Source organism: Festucalex cinctus, chromosome 8 (genome assembly GCF_051991245.1).
Source record: "Festucalex cinctus isolate MCC-2025b chromosome 8, RoL_Fcin_1.0, whole genome shotgun sequence".
Taxonomy (NCBI): Eukaryota; Metazoa; Chordata; class Actinopteri; order Syngnathiformes; family Syngnathidae; genus Festucalex; species Festucalex cinctus.
The window spans coordinates 10,319,680-10,337,126 of record NC_135418.1 but is presented as its reverse complement, the minus strand read 5'-3'; the positions used below and the strand labels follow the sequence as shown (position 1 = coordinate 10,337,126).

Genomic DNA, 17,447 nt, shown 5'->3' with positions numbered 1-17,447 from the left:
TATGTAAAATGTTTTACAACATATTCTATAATACTTTTTACCAGTGTCATATCAATATTAAAATAGTCGGTAGACTTTTTATTTTTTAATGTTTTTACAACATTTAATACTTCAATATCATTAACACCATTTAGAAACATAGTGGATGAATTATTTACAACGTACTTATCTATTTCATGTTTATTTCTTGTCTCTGGAATTTCATTTGCCAAATTTCTACCCACATTAACTAAATATTCATTGAAGTTATTGACTATGTCTGAAATTTTATCAATTACACTGTTTTTATCTTTTATAAAATATTCTGGATAATTTATTTTTTTAGATCTATTTTTAATTACATCATTTAGTATTTTCCATATTTCTTGCATATTGTTTTTATTCTGCTCTAGTAATGCATGGTAATGATCTTTCTTCCTTATACGTATAATATTTAATAATTTATTTTTATAGGTCTTATACTTTGTTTCAGATTCCATAGTTCTTGTTTTAAGAAATCTTTTATATAAAATATTTTTCTTTTTACATGCATTTTCTATCCCCTTTGTCATCCATACCTTATTTGGACCTTTATACTTCCTTTTAATTTGAACTATTGGACAGTGTTTATTGTATAAAAAGTGAATTGTTGACTGGAATTCACTATATGCAGTGTTAGGATCGTTTTTTGAATAGACCTCAGACCAGTTATGCTTTTCTAGGTCCAGCTTAAAGGCAGCCATGGACCTAGGTGTTGTTAATCTTTTTTCAATTGTGTAAGTTGACGGCTTCATAATTTTTTTTTCAAAATAATCATGAAGAACTGCAAAGACCGGAAGATGATCACTTATATCATTAATAAGGAGTCCACTTTCTATTTTAAAATCTATTTTATTTATAAATATATTATCTATTAGTGTAGCTGTATCAATTGTTATTCTACTTGGTTTCGTAATGACAGGGAATAAACTGTTACTATACATCATATTTATAAAGTCGGTTGTTTTCTGGTGTCCATTAGGATTTAACAGGTCAATGTTAAAATCACCACACATTATTCGCGTTTTTTTATCATTTGTATAACTAAGAATTTCTGCTAGTTTATCGTTAAATGTGTCAAGACATGACCCAGGTGTCCTATATATACAACTTATAATTACATTTGGTACATTTTTCATATGTACCTCAATTGTCACACATTCCATTACGTTATCCATGGCAGTTGTCAGATGTTCAACTTTACTACATTTAAAAACCTTATCAACATAAATTGCAACACCTCCTCCTCTTCTGATTTCCCTATTCATGGTAAACAGTTCATATCCTTCCATCTCAATATCATTTGTTATCTCATTTTCAAGCCATGTCTCTGATATGGCTATTACATGGAATTTGTTAATTTTACGCAAGCATTCTTTAATTTCTGCAACATTTTTATGTAGACTTCTACTATTAAAATGTATAATTGAGAGTGCATAACAATCATTATCTATATTTACATTTAGTTGTTCATTTGTATAATACTCACAAACGATATCATAATTGTTGCTACCAAAAAATGTATCTGGGTCAAGGGTATTTTCTAAATCAGATATCTTATATTCCGTATAATCAAATATTTCAAGGTTATTTCCCTTTGTGTACAAATTTGCCATTTTGGCATTTTGTAGATCTTAGTCAAGTATACTATACCCAGCATACTATATATTCTTTCAGTTTATTAGTGAGTTGCGTTGGTCTTGATGTCTTGATGTGCTTGTTCGAGGGTGAATTATACATACATACATACATTTTCCTGACCGCTTATTCCTCACAAGGGTCGCGGGGGGTGCTGGCGCCTATCTCAGCTGGCTCTGGGCAGTAGGCAGGGGACACCCTGGACTGGTTGCCAACCAATCGCAGGGCACACAGAGACGAACAACCATCCACACTCACACGCACAATTAACCTGCCATGCATGTCTTTGGAATGTGGGAGGAGACCGGAGTACCCGGAGAAGACCCACGCGGGCACGGGGAGAACATGCAAACTCCACCCAGGAAGGTCCGAGCCTGGACTCGAACCGGAGACCTCAGAACTGGGAAGCAGACGTGCTAACCACTCGACTACCGTGCCGCCAGGGTGAATTATCAGTTTGTCATATCTTATGTAGGCAATCTCTCCTCTCTCTCGTGCTTCTTTCATTTTTGGTATGAGTTCTTTCCGTTTTTTCCTAACAGTGTCAGTAAAGTCCTCGTTAATGTATATTTTTGTACCCTTGAGATTTTTTGCTTTTTGTAGGATTTTTGTTTTGTCTTTGTGTTTTTCAACTGTAACAGCTATTGAACTGGAAAGGTTCAGAGAGCGCTACATTGGCATTGTTGCAGTTTTCCGTACTCGGCCAGCAGATGGCGCCTAATTGCCCTCAAGGTTTATCACAGCTTGCATCCACTTCCTGCCTTGACAGCTCACTTCAGGAAGAAGAAATAATGGCGACGCTCAAAGGGTCCGAGACCCACTGTACGGGGGCAAAACAAAGAAATTGCAAAAGTAACATCGTGTTCAAGTTAACGGAGAGTAAAATCACAGGACAGACGTTTAGTCGCGGGACGCAGGTAAGCGGCACGATATTGCGTCTGGACAGAAAAGACGTCGGAAAGTTGGTCGCCTCAAACCAGGTATTTGCGTTATGGAGCGCTGCCTGAAAAGCGAGACGCAATCGGGCAGGCAAGATTGGCGACGCACTGCTTTGTTTCGTTTAGCATTTTTGCAATGGGCAGGGACATTTGGTGCATTTCCCGAACATTAAGCAGAACACGCAACTCTCATTCTTGCTGATTAGTGCACAAAATGCTGGCGTGATCTTTTGTTGTTAGCACACATTAGCTTAGCATAAGCAACAGGGAGGGTTCGGGTGACGACTTGGTTTGTGTTGCTGTTGCCGTTGTCTCGCGAATCCTGTTTAGGAGCAATAACATCGCAACAAAGTCGTTGACTGTTTCTGTTTCACTAGGGCTGTAAACGAAAGTCGCCAGCTAGGCAGGCAGGTAGCTAACTAGCTTAGCCAGCTGAACGGCTCAGGCGATTACGTAATGTCCACCCACCACTATAAGAATAGTTTCCATAAAAGGAGACGCTGACAACAGCTGTTTTGACAAATTTAACTTTAACAAGTTCGGTACTATTCATATATTGAACATTCTTTTGTGCTGTTCAGTCAACTGGCAGTTTACAAACACCTGTCATGACATGTCTAACCATGTTAAGCACATAATTATCGAACATTTCATTAGGTACACCTGAACGATTGAAAATATTCGATTTAAGAGTTACATGCAAATGAGTACAAACATGCTCGCAAAACCAGTGATTTGATCATTACTTACATTGATTGACTGCAAGTGTTGTACTCAGGCTTGCTTGTCATTGTGTTATGTAGCTCCCAAGTGGTCTCCTTCAAGAGAGAGACAAACGGGCCAAGTGGCAAGGCATTCCTACTTTGCTCCAGAACCTCTACGAGAGCAGTCATCCCAACAGTGACCTTTCGCATGCCCATGGCCTCATTAAGGTAACCACACTGTAGTAAAGTACTGTATGGAGAGCATGTTAAGTGGTGAATTGATGGGGGACTGGCTGGCCCTTTCAGAATCTAACATGGCATGTAACTGCAATGCAAAGTGATCTTTTAAGGTCTTGAAAAGTTGCTTGCAGTTAATTGTTTTCTTTCCACACTATCAGTAGGAAATTGTGGGACACTGTGACTTACTTAAGAAGAATTAAAACAGAAGAGTAATATTTATATATGTATTTAAACCTAACATGGTACATGTTTCTTAATGTATTTTATTACTGTGATACCACAATATTTTTGCTCTTCTTACCATGCCGTCAGAATCTGTCGGCCCATGCCTACATGATGCATATCTGAATTCTGCCACTTGAGCAAAAATACATAATTGTCTCACATTCTAAGGCTGTATTTCCACAGCCTTAGAATTGTCAAATGTTAATACTCCTGCACAAAAACTGATTTCCCTCAAGGATATGACGGCATATGGTTTTGTGTTTCAAAAGGTGTTGTCGTCCCAGCTGTCCATGGAGGCCATGTCTTTTGTCACAGAGGACAGAAAGACTGCTCAGGAATCCACCTTCCCCAACACACACACCTTTGACCTCTTTGGGGGAGTCCATGTAAGGTTAATCTCATCCTAGTGCATTGTCATGTGTGACAATGACTCTTTGCAGTACAACTTAGAATCACAGCAAAGACTCAGAACACTGACTGTCACTTCCTTCTCCTTGTAGCTGCTTGTAGAACTCTTGATGAGACCCACACTAACTATGCAGAAGAAAAAGCCCAAAAGTAAGAATATACATCATCATAACTTCTGTTGTAGTGTATACACTAGGGTTGAATTACAAGGGGAGGTTGTTTGTAGTATAACTTAAAATTGTTCACTATTCTGTTGCACTAGTGAATGATGATTTGGTGAAAGACTGCCTTAGTGTTCTCTACAATTGTTGCATCTGTGTAAGTATTCCAATTTCCATTTACATGAATTGCTTTCATTATGTGTTCTGCTACAGTGGCAATATTAACACATTTCCAATCTTGACATTTGTTTGTTTTTTTAGACGGATGGGGTGACAAAGAGTCTGGCTGCTCGGGATGATTTTGTTCTATTCCTTTTCACCCTGATGACAAACAAGAAGACCTTTCTACAAACTGCAACTCTAATTGAAGACATACTTGGAGTTAAGAAGGTACATCTTTTTACTGCCTCTGGCAAAAACATGCAAACAATGAAGACTTACCCCGGGTTTACACCGGTTGCGGTTGCGGTGCGTTCTGGCGACGCAAGCAATTAGATTCCATTCATTCGAACGGTGCAGTTTACACCGCTTGCGGGTGCGTTGCGTGTCGACTGCGTCTCAGCTGCGGCGTGCCGCAGCCCTTCCGCAAGGATAGACCTATTTTCTATTTTTGCCGGACGCCGCAGCGGTAGGCCTCCGACAAATGGCAAGCTAGCACAAAACACATCGAGCGGGACAGGAAGACCGACGCAGTTTCAAAATAAATTTCCGGTTACCTTTCAAGATAAAACACTCGCCAGCTCCTATTTCGCAAGCATGCTAGCAAAACGTGATGTGCGTCGACGGGCCTGGAGTTAACGTGCGAGGTGCTCATTCACAGTTTAGACACCAGCGAACATGGACGAGGAGAGGTTATATTGGAGGTGGAAAGCCACAAAATAATAAAAGTCCACCTCTCTTTCTGCTTCTCTGTTGTGCACAGACTTTCTGTGTGTTTGTCGTTGTTTTTAATGCCACATAATCGCGCGCGGTCACGCAAGACACGGCGGGAAGTGGCCGGCGACGGAGCTGCCGGACCGCAGCTGTGCGGAGCCGGTGTGGATTGGCCAAAAAATTGACCCGTCCGGAGCACGCAGTCAAGACGCACCGCAGCCGCACCGCACACGCAACCGGTGTAAACCCGGGGTTATCAAGCCTTATTCATGATCTCAAATATCAGCTATTAAATTGTAGGGGTGTTAAAAAAAAATCGATTCGGCAATATATCGCGATACTACATCGCGCAATTCTCGAATCGATTCAATAGGCGGCTGAATCGATTTTTAAAATTCCATTTTTAATGGAAAAATATTCTACAAAACATCTTACTTTGGGTTAGGGTTCACACCTTAAGCATGGAAGAATGTTTTATGAACGTAACATTAAGCCTTTATATTTAATTTTAATGCTGTTCAAGCATGAAACAGATTACAACCTGTATAAGACTGAAGTTTCAGATAAATAAATAATACATTTTCATACAAATCTTACACTCTACAAGTTTACTGATTAGCATTTTCTAAATTTGAATGAAAAAAATCGCAACAATCGACTTATAAATTCGTATCGGGATTAATCGGTATCGAATTGAATCGTGACCTGTGAATCGTGATACGAATCGAATCGTCAGGTTCTAGGCAATTCACACCCCTATTAAATTGCATGTTTTTGCTAACAGTTTATGTGCTGTTGGTGGTCCGAGTATTTCAAAAGTTCAGTAAAATGTGTCTATGTGAATATGAGAAATGCTGTATGCTAGATTTGTTAGCAGGACGCTTACTCGCTTTGGTTTGCTTTAGTGTGAGCAAATTTGTTGATTTTATAGTAGACTGAGAAAGATTCATCAAATATAATTAATACAAAAATAAAAGTGGGGGGAATGCACAATATGAATTGGTTTGCTGTTCAGCTGCCTTGTGCCATATTTGAACGAGAGCCCGTGTGGCTATTTTGTTGTTTGCTTCAAACCCTTTATTGTTGGGTTAGGATAGTGGAGCTAAGTTATACATGCATTGAGAAACGTATTAAGAGTGCATATTTTGGACATATGTATGTGTTATATTCATATTTCAAATTGCTTTTTTGTCATATATTTGCTTTGGAAGTGCGTGTTCCTATGTGCCCCCCCCAGTCGCACTGATGAAAAATTGTGACCCACTCCAGCATTTAAGTTGCCCATCCATGGCATGTGTGATATTTTGACATGGATTTTTGTTTTGGCAGGAGATGATCCATTTAGAGACCATCCCTAACCTGTCAGGTCTGGTTCAGAGCTTTGACCAGCAACAACTGGCCAACTTCTGCCGCATCCTGTCCGTCACCATCTCAGAACCGGACTTGGGCAACGACGACAAGCACACCCTACTGGCGAAAAATGCCCAGCAGAAACGAAACTCAAGTCCCTCACGTGCAGAGGTCAATCAAGGTAAGTCGTCCGCAGAGAGCAATTTTGTTTTGTCCCGGTGACAAATAACAACACAGTCATCTTTTGCGACAGTCACCTTGCTGAACATCCCGGGATTCATCGAGCGTCTGTGTAAGCTGGCCACTCGGAAGGTGTCGGAGGCCACCGGGGCTAACTTCCTGCAGGAGCTGGAGGAGTGGTACACGTGGCTGGACAACGCCCTGGTGCTGGACGCGCTCATGCAGATGGCGACGGAGGAGGCAGAACAAAGCAGCACAGGCAAGAAAGGCGTTTTCACTTCTTTATGCTGCCATGGGTGCGCGCCTTGGCTCGAACACACCAACAACATTTCTCTTTTGGGTCTTCAGAGTCATCAGATGAAGGCTCCCTGGCTACCAGCCCGCTGAGACATCGTCTGCCCCCATCTATGAAAATTGTCCATGAGATCATGTACAAAGTGGAGGTGCTCTACGTGCTGTGTGTACTTCTCATGGGTCGACAAAGGAACCAGGTGCAGTCTTGTTGTGCAATGCAGCGCCAAGAGGAGTGTCCCGCCAACATTTTTGTCTGTCTCTTTACAGGTCCACAAGATGCTGGCTGAGTTTCGTCTCATCCCAGGTCTCAATAACCTGTTTGACAAGCTCATCTGGAGGAAATACACACTCTCAAACCACGTGGTGCACGGCCAGAATGAGAACTGTGACTGTAGCCCGGTACGGACTTTGGAAACGATGCTCCTTCTTGTTTAAGCAAGACTGTGATAATCTTGTCTCCTCTTCTTCTCCAGGAAATATCTTTCAAAATCCAGTTTTTGCGTCTTCTCCAAAGTTTCAGTGACCACCATGAGTAAGTAATCCTTCAACCCAGATTGGTCTCGTCTTGACATTTCAAATGCTAAGCGCGTCGGCTCTGTCACAGGAACAAGTACCTCCTGTTGAATAGCCAGGAGCTAAACGAACTGAGCAGCATCTCCATGAAGGCCAATATTCCCGAGGTGGAGGCCTTGGTCAACACTGACAGAAGTCTTGTGTGTGATGGCAAAAAGGGCCTCCTCACGCGCCTCCTCACCGTTATGAAGAGGGAGCCTCCGGACTCGTCCTTCAGGTCAGGCAGAGGGTCGACAAGATGCTTATTGTTCTTTTTATGTATTTGAATTGACATATTCGTCTTTTTTGGCTATAGGTTCTGGCAGGCGAGGGCAGTGGAAAGTTTTCTGAGAGGAGCCACTTCGTATGCAGATCAAATGTTTCTCCTGAAGAGAGGACTGTTGGAGGTAATGAAACTTGTCAAGATGACTACAAGCTAAAAATGTTTTTCATACAAATGTTTATTGTCGTGGTGCAACGGATCATGTAGCATGGTTTGGGCCGTACATGGGAGCATTTTGGCAACTGGGATGAAACCGAGTAATTAGGGTACCTCGGATCGAAATCCTCGGGTAACAGTTTACTTGACGTGCGATGGTATGTGCTGTTGTTTTGACGAAGTTGTCAAGGAAGGTGCAAACATACTCATAAAGTAACACACCACCTACACAAAGGCTAACGTCAAAATAAAGCTAACCAATAATACATTGATGCCGATGCAATAGCCTTAGGTGGGTTTTGGGTTGGCCCGCGTAGTAGCGTGACGGCTAGCTCGACTTCTTTTTGACACTTCGGCTTGCCTTACCACAGTTTTTATTGCCATTACATGTCAACATTAATACAACGCCAATCCCAAAATTAAATTTAATCAGACTTCAGTCTGAACAGCTAGCAGCAAGTTACCATTTGGCTGCAAATCCATGATCCAAGCCAAACCCTGAGTTTTTTTTTATTTTTATTTTTTATTTTTTTTATCCATTGCTAGTTTACTCTAATTATGGCTTTACTACATTAATGTCGCCACTTTAGGAATTGAACTCCATCAGACATCCCCCAGCATAAGATTCTGCAGAATTTAAAGAAGCTTTAATCACAAACACTGTAGCACGGTTGTTTGAAATGGAACAAACTGCGTTAGTATCGACATCGCCCATGGCATACATTTTAGGGATGTAACGATAAGGGCAATATTGTGATATCGTGATATTAAAACTGCCACAATATCGACGCCGTCATGTTCACAATATTTAAAAGGAACATGTCTGTTAAAAAAAAAGTCAGGCTGATTTTCATTTGCACAATTCTAGGTACCCTCTAGTGGCTAGTTTATTAGTGCAATTTAATATTCATTAGGGATGTTTTGGCCTTCTATGTTTAAAGTATATGCTAATTGTCAGATGAAGGGGAACCTAATTTGCTTGTGAAGTGATAAATGTGTGCTTGCATTAGCAAATAAGTGCCTCAATATTGTTATTAGAGATTGTAGGTTGTTTATATGCATTGCTGTTATTTACAAAAGCACAATATTGTGGGTTTCCCCCCCCCCGCCCCCCCACAATATCGTGATAATTATCGTATCGTGACCTTCATATCGTGATATCGTATCGTGATGTTTGGATATCGTTACATCCCTAGTACATTTATGAGTTTGACAGCAAAAGAGAAGACAATTGTTTACATGAAAAGCATAAACTGTGTTTGCATATGAAAGTTGCCTTTGAAGATTGTAATTTTCCAATTACTCCAAACTCTTCTTTCATCCTGTGACAGCACATCCTATTCTGCATCATCGACAGCGGCTGCACTTCCAGAGACGTCTTGCAGAGCTACTTCGATCTGCTCGGAGAGCTGATGAAGTTCAACATTGACGCATTTAAAAGGTTCAATAAATACGTCAACACGGCGGAGAAGGTAACATTTGTGTGCCTTGCAGGCTACCTGCCTGAATGTGACTCCATTTTGCATGAACCATATACCTTAGATGTTGATGGGATTGTATTTCTGTATGCAGTTCCAGGCCTTCCTGACACAGATCAACAGTTCTTTGGTGGACTCCAACATGTTGGTGCGCTGCATCGTGCTGTCCTTAGACCGATTTCAGAGCCAAACTGAGGATGTTAAAGGTACATCATAATGGAACAATATATATTTTATTGTTAGAGATTGTCGGATATTTGGCATTTTCAGTGGCATCAGCCAGAGATTAATTCAAAATTTTAGTTTATTATTTCGGGACTGCATCAAGAGGCATAATAATAATAATAATAGTAATAGTAATAGTAATAGTAATAGTAATAATAGTAATAGTAATAATAATAATAATAATAATACAGAGTAAAATTTCGGTTATATTGACATTTTGGAAAACCTCATTAACCCGAGAAAACGTCTGGTAACTATTTAAGTATTCTCCCTGCTTTTTTGTTTGAACTTTAAAACAAAGATGTATTGTCAAAGATAAATAATAATGATAAAATAAATTGAAAATCTGAAATCTGAAAAGCTGCCTCCTTGGCTACCAATAATCTGTATCGGCTTTGGGGAAAAAAAAAATATTGGTCTATTTTTTTTTCCCCCCTTTATATTTACAACAAACTATATCAGACTAAATGTTGTATTTTCATTTCAACTTGTATTTTCATTTATTTTATGTTTATGGACTAATAGGGGTTTTCGTACCAATTACTGTAATTAATATATTAATACAAAAGTCGGGCTACATCATCTACATATGAATGGAAATCAGTTGTAATTTGAGATGTAAGTAAAATGTCTGAATATGTTTTGCTGAATTGGTTGTTTTCCAAACCTTTTTATTTAAGTATTTGAAGAAATGTAGGTAATTTTGTAAAGGTGGAGTAAACTTGTCCTTATTTCATTAAGTAGCCAACAAACAAAAATGTATTGAATTCGTTGATGAATGAACTGATGAATTAATTTAGTCATTAGCATTGACACTTGTAATATTCAAAATTCATCAGTTGCCATGCCCATTACTGTAATTGACCTTAAAGTTAAATTTTTGTTGTCCTGTGAATTTAGTGCATGTTTTGTTGGACTGAAACTGCTTTTCCTAAGTGTGCTTTTCGTTGGTCACTAGTGGTGGAGGTGCTGTCCGAGTGCTGCCTGCTGTCCTACATGGCCAGGATGGAGAACAGACTGGCCTTCCTTTTCCGACTAGTAAACATCATCAACGTGCAGACGCTCACGCAGGTCCGACCATAACTTCATGCGCTGGAGCATGTTTTTTTTTTGGGGGGGGGGGTCAATCTATTCATTGTTTTGAGCCACTGACTCACTTGTTGATGTATGTGGCTTGTGTGCTCAGGAGAATGTTAGCTGTTTGAACACCAGTTTGGTCATCCTAATGTTGGCCCGCAGAAAGGCCAAATTGCCCTTCTACCTTAACGCCTTGCGTGAGAAGGAGTACGCCGAGAAGTACCCCGGCTGCCTGCTCAACAACTTCCGCAACCTATTGCGCTTCTGGCAGTGTCACTACCTCAACAAGGACAAAGACAGCACCTGTCTGGAGAATGTGAGTGTGATGACCTCAACCATCTTTAGACAGGTCTTGACTGTCATAGATCACTATGCTACTAGGGCCCGACCAATTAATCTGCCAGCAATTATAATCTGACGATTATTGGCCTTCAAACATCGGCTAATTGGGCCAAATGGCTGATTATTTTCTCCTTAAAACGTAATCGAAGAAAGAGGAAGTTTCCGACGCTGTGAAAGTACCCTGAATGCAACATTTTGCTTGCATAGCATAATTAGCAACTAGCAGGTGTGTAGCATATGTTATTCTGGTTGTTCTGTTGTCGCGAAACGTCCTTTAGTGTTTAATGACACCACAATTGGAAAACTGTAAAACTAAATACACAACATTAAGAATTATATCCACTGCATATTTAAATACACAACATGCTTCGTTTTTAAAACATCACTAGCCGAGCACTAACAGGAAGTTAGCAAATACTAACGGGAAGTTAGCATTGACTTTGGTAGCGTTTTCTTTCAAATAACGCATACACACACACAAATCTTATGGGAGCACATACCCACAGATGAGATAACTACACAAAGGCACAAATTCTTCCCAATGTGTGAAAAACGAGTTATTTTAATAGAATTCAATCGCAACTTTATTCTGTACTCAATTTAAAGCAGCTATATGGAAGATTTAAAATTTCAAATCGCTACTGCCACCTGTGGCCGAAAACAAACTGCACGCTCGTACACGCTGCGCGCACTCGTACATGCACAACCTCAATACTGAAGACTGGGCTCTTCATATCCAATTGAACTATGTTTTCAGAGGTAAGAAGTTTTATAGTGTTATACAAAGCTGGCCACTTCACGGGATGAGACTCTCGATCCCCACTAAACGATTGATGTCCACGGGACGTGCAGCTCATATTGCTTTAGTCGGTCGAAGTCCAGTCCTGTGCTGTACTCCAAAACGATGTGCAAATTACGTCAATTAATTGGACCTCATTACGATGTTAATATGCAGTTACATATTGTAGTCACCCCGCTCGACGGACGTCAACCTGATTCTAGTCAGTGTATGTCGCCCCCAGGCTAGCGTCATTGTGCATTAGCCGAAAGGTGGGCTGTCATTTATGGAAATTGACGATTGTGAAAAACATATAGACCCATTCACTACTTAGTGTGATACGGCCGTGAATGTTATCGCCATTCAGTAGTACCCTTCACATTCCGTTAGCATAATGTAGCTACAATAGGCTGTTTTCATGGAGGAAAATAAGGCAACATTTAGCCTGATTCTTCATAAAGTCATTCTGTTCTATTACATTCAACTTTGCCGCCCCTTTCACGCTAAATGTTGCTGTCCACCTCACTTTCACCTCAATAGTTACGACCGAGAAGTGATCGATCTTGAGGTTACTGCTATTTGAAAACAACATTTTCTTCTCAATGTCAAGATACTCGCTTCTTACCTTTTGGAGTAGAAAGAAAGCCAGCTGTGAATAACTTTTCTAATCCAAGTCCGATCTCAACGCTCTCCACCGCTGAAATGCCAAACCAATGTTCACTCTCGTTCTCGGCGTCGGTCACTATCAAGTTTAGATTTTTTTTTTTCGTGGCACTTGACATTGTTTTCATTTTTTTTTTTTTTTTTTTAGCAGCCTTCCGCGGAGTAACAGCGGGTGTCTGGGGCAGCGAAAATCTGTACTAGTTCCGTCTTTGCGCGACAGGAAACAACTGACGATGACGTGAATAACGTCACATCCCGCAGACAGAGGGCGGGAAATTCGAAGGATTCGGACCGGACGCTTCCGAAATAATATTGGCCAGAGGCTTGTAGGAGTACCCATTGTGAACAGCTAAGATGTTGATCTACTAATTAGAATATGTTTCAGTCATAAATGGTCAAATAAAAAGGCTATTGTTAAAATATTTTTTGGGGAATTCCTACATAGAGTAGCTTTAAGTGTGTACGCCAATGGTTGCATGGCACCACACTGCCCCCAAGAGGCCAAAACACACCAGAACAGTCAGTATTTGTTATTACTGTTTTTTTCAGTTGCTATTATTTTAGTTTATTCTTATTCCACTTTCCTATTGTTTTTATTTTGTCATTGTCCTTTCAATTTGTATTATAAAGTTGATATTTCAAGGATTCAAATACTTTATTTTGTCAAAATTCAAGGATGCAAACATCTAGTCCTGAGACTTGTGAAAATAACACAAGATAAAAATATATAAAAGAAAAGGTTAACGCTTTACAGCAGTTGTAAACAAGTAAGAATGGTTTTATTATTGACACATAAATCTATACCATATCCCTTACATACTTCGGGCTTTTTTATATATACATACACACACACACACACATATATATATATATGTATATATATATATATATATATGTATATGTATGTATATGTATATATATATGTATATATATATGTATATATATATGTATATATATATATGTATATGTATATATATATATGTATATGTATATATATATGTATATGTATATATATATAAGTATATGTATATATATATATATATATATGTATATATATATATATATGTATATATATATATGTATATATATATATATGTATATATATATATATGTGTATATATATATATATATATATATATATATATGTATGTGTGTGTGTGTGTGTGTGTGTGTGTGTATATATGAACTTGTCATTCAAAGCAGAGAATCTTAATAGCGAAAGTCTGCGCACCCACTGAAAAGTGGCACCCATTGAAAAGGGATTGGGAAAGGGAGTAGTTGTATGCATTATATATGTTTTTAAATAATCAGCAGATTAATCTGTATTTTTTTTCTGCCAATAATCGGTATCGGCCTGAAAAAATGCATATCGGTCGGTCCCTACATGCATAGAGGGCATCAAAGTTTAGAGCAGCTAACAGAGGTGTAAATGTTTGCTTCAGTGAAACAATAAGTCAAACTTCAAATGTGACTGTTATTGAGCTCAGTGACATTTGTGTTTCCAAATGCCCTATAACACTATTTCCACTCTCTTTCTGCTATTGAAGCTGCAGCAGGTTGCTATTTTTTTTTTAAAGCGAGTCCAGCGGTCAGTGCAGAGTCCGAAAGGCAGGCAGTGTCGTTGAGCGGAGCGCAGCATGTCTCGAGCCAGATGTTTGTCGCAGCAGTTAGCGAAGACCAAAGCCGAGCTAAAAGGAGAGTGAATGTTGAACACTGTTGCCAGATGGAACGTAACACCAGTTTGCATGAATGTCGCTGTCAGCTGCTTTGTAGAGGGCCAACTGTTTGCTCACAAGGTGAAGTCAAGGTTGTCTTTTTACTTATGCCGCCGCCTCTTTTCTCCTGCTCAAACATATCATTCTAGCAGGTTTCACAACTTTTTACACAACCCTGAACATAGCATTATAGCTCATAGATGTGTTAAGTTGTTTTTTTTGAGAGAGAGAGTTTGTTGACCCAGTCTAAACAATTTCGGGGATTTCTCTTTTACTCGATATTACATGATATTTACGAGATATCGCTAAAAAGAAATGGAAACAAAAATTAGAGATACACGAATTGAAGCATGGTGTTCTTCTGAAATACAACAAATATCAAATGAGCAACTCCATGTACATCTTCATTAGAAATTGTAAATGGCAACAACCGAAGTCAATTTTTATGCGGGCAGGACCTCATAAAATGTATTGAAATGATGGTCGAGCGTATCGGGCCGATATCAAGCCTTATTTTAATACTTGCAAGCCTCTTGAGTAATGGTTCTCAACCTTTTTTCAGTGATGTAACCCCTGTGAAATATTATTTCAGCTAAGTACCCCCATAACTAGTGAAAAACAGTTTTGGTTGGAAAATTAAAAAGGAAGAAAAAAAAACAGAGTGCAACTGACGTATTAACGCTGGAACTTCATTTGTGCAGTGGTCTCACTTGAACTATTTGGAAATCAAGACTATTTTTTTTTTAAAAGGAAATAATTAACTAAGTTACAAATAAAGATATGTGCACATAAAAAATGTCTTCCTTTGGGATCATCGTAAAGATCTGTTCTCAAAAAGAAATCATTAATTTTAAATCTAATTTTCAAATGATTGACAGTTGATCCTAGATGTCATATGACAGTTTGGGTCGAACCATTCTGGTTTTTCGGGCAATGAAATTGAATACCCTACTGAATATACATTAATATTAACTTAGATTTTCCTGAAATAATTACATCATGTAATAATTAAAGTATTCTGCATGGATGCTGCTTTTTAAATGTATTTTAAAATCATGTGTACCCTCTAGAGTTCCTTCGCATACCCCCATTTGAGAACCACTGGTTTAACGAACAGGAAATTAGAAAAATTGGAACTTGCCATTAATATCATGACATTTTTTATTTTTATTTTTTTTAATCCAAAGCACTAGTGGTATCAGTACTTGGTATCGTAAAGAGTTGAGTGGAACATCCCTACTTTTTTCTGACAAGTATTGCAAAAGGACAACAAGCCTTCAGCAAGATGTATTGAAAAGAACAGAAGAATGTTTATCAATTTTTTTTTTAAAGAAATTCTATTTAATTTGTTTTTGTGTCTTCTTTTGACACTTTTGTGAGGGCCAATTTAGAATTACAGTTGATATTATTGTTTCTTTGGACTTTTTTACTGGCAAGAGTCTGACCATGAAATAGATCATTTCTATTTCCAAAAAAAAAAAAAGTATCAAAGTCTTTATTGTGGAATGTTTTGTTTTGACTTTGGAAGTTTCCCTGTGTTAAAGATGAAGTATTCACTTGTGGCCCATTTATGTTCTAATGGAGTCGCTGCCAAGAAGAAAGAGGATGACTTTTTCCTCCAACGACATTTTGTCTCCTCAGAGCTCGTGTATCCCCTTCAGCTACTGGAAGGAGACGGTGTCGGTGTTGCTGGGCTCGGACCGGACTTCTCTGTGCGCCATAGCCAGCTACATCGACGAGCCCTTTATGGACCTGGACAGAGATCTGCTGGAAGATTGACCCCGAGCGCGTGCGCAGCGCGGTGAGCTCGGGGTCGCGGGTAACGCGGGCGCCTGACATCGCCGCGGACTCGGCTGAGCTGCTCGACGGCTCAGCTGTCTGCTCCGCCCCCAACGTTGAGGCCGAAACCCGGCTGGTCCCTCCAAAGGAAGCAGGCGCCCGCGTTATGGCTGTGTATGGACCTTTGGAAATGACGCCTGCGTTGATTGTTTGCTTTAGCAGGAACAAAATAGAGCCTTTTTATATAATCTTTACAAAATGTAATAATAATTGAAAAAAAGTGTTGCAAGAAAAAGCTGTTTCACCCAAACATGCATCAAATGGCTGCAATCACTCGGTCCACCTCCATGGCCTCATGGGGAAACGGAACGTCTTCTCAGCGGACATCTTCATTTCCTCCTCGCGTCTGTCTCCATTGATAGTTGACAGCTGTTGATTGATTGGTGCTTTCTGGCCTGACCAGCACGTTCACTTTGCCTGGGGCTCTTCATTTAAAATAAAAATAAAAATAATCATCCGCTACACTTCATTTGGGGACTCTTCTTGCTTATTTTGTGTTGTTGGAAACGATCGAGCGTTTAGCTCTGGATGATCTGTAGAAAACATTGCACATATTCACTTGTTTTTATTGTTTATTATAACACCTTTTTGTTGATTAAACAGTTGCTTTTTGTAACAAAGTGTGTACGGTTGGTTGTTGTGAGACGCTTTTTCGAAGAAAATAAACTATGCAGGCACTAGATTTAGATTTTTATTTGAGTTGTTTGTTGCGGCCAACATGGCTCCACCACAATTGTTGTCTTTGGCTTTCGGACTGACCACAAGCTGAAGTGACAAGCTGTCAGTGCGTCGTCTCGTTTGTGTGGCGCCACTTGATTATTTGGAAGTAAGAGACTAGCAATGTGCTGACATGGCGTGTTTGGGCCTCAATCAATTACACTTAAAGTACAAATGAATGAGCTACCTCATTATGTCCTTCTCGAAATAACATTTGTGGACAATTTGCCTCCCAGCATGTCATGAATCATCGTACATAATATTCACGTGAATGTAAAATGTCATTTCGACACGTGTCCCCTCGATGCCTTAGGATGCAAAAACACGTTAAAAAAAATCTGTTTTCTTGTTGCAGAGCATGTCTTCGCATAAAATGTGATGCTTGTGTCACTTAGTTCATCTTCTGTGCTTTGCAATCAGGTATTTTACTTGTTGACCACCACAGGAAGTGGTTTGCTGGGTACTTTTTAAATCATCGATTGTCGCCGATTCTGTTGTTTTCAAAGTCAGCTGCTTCAAAAACACGAGTGTTGGCTGTGGCGTAGTTCAGTTATAAAATTCACCAGTTAGGTTTGACCTCTCGCTAGGATGGT

At 39.5% G+C, this 17,447-nt stretch overlaps 1 protein-coding gene across 1 annotated transcript; it reads left to right on the top strand.

Moving 5' to 3' along the window:
- The first annotated feature begins 2,404 nt into the window (after positions 1-2,404).
- On the top strand, positions 2,405-16,819 carry trpc4apa (transient receptor potential cation channel, subfamily C, member 4 associated protein a). The gene is made up of 18 exons (XM_077530056.1): positions 2,405-2,573; positions 3,398-3,526; positions 4,033-4,149; positions 4,264-4,321; positions 4,434-4,489; positions 4,594-4,722; positions 6,535-6,736; positions 6,809-6,994; positions 7,084-7,226; positions 7,297-7,428; positions 7,503-7,561; positions 7,634-7,819; positions 7,898-7,988; positions 9,352-9,492; positions 9,593-9,704; positions 10,682-10,794; positions 10,910-11,116; positions 15,940-16,819. Exons 1-18 carry the CDS (start codon positions 2,448-2,450, stop codon positions 16,075-16,077), a joined length of 2,325 nt encoding a protein of 774 aa, XP_077386182.1. The 5' UTR covers positions 2,405-2,447; the 3' UTR covers positions 16,078-16,819.
- The last annotated feature ends 628 nt before the right edge of the window (positions 16,820-17,447 follow it).

What these genes read in the sequence shown, in the direction of transcription:
- trpc4apa (XM_077530056.1), top strand. Translation starts at nt 2,448, where the DNA reads ATGGCGACGCTCAAAGGGTCCGAGACCCACTGTACGGGGGCAAAACAA. An exon ending in ACATACTTGGAGTTAAGAAG is followed by an intron (nt 4,723 to 6,534) that starts GTACATCTTTTT and finishes TTGTTTTGGCAG; the next exon opens with GAGATGATCCATTTAGAGAC. An exon ending in ACGTCAACACGGCGGAGAAG is followed by an intron (nt 9,493 to 9,592) that starts GTAACATTTGTG and finishes TTCTGTATGCAG; the next exon opens with TTCCAGGCCTTCCTGACACA.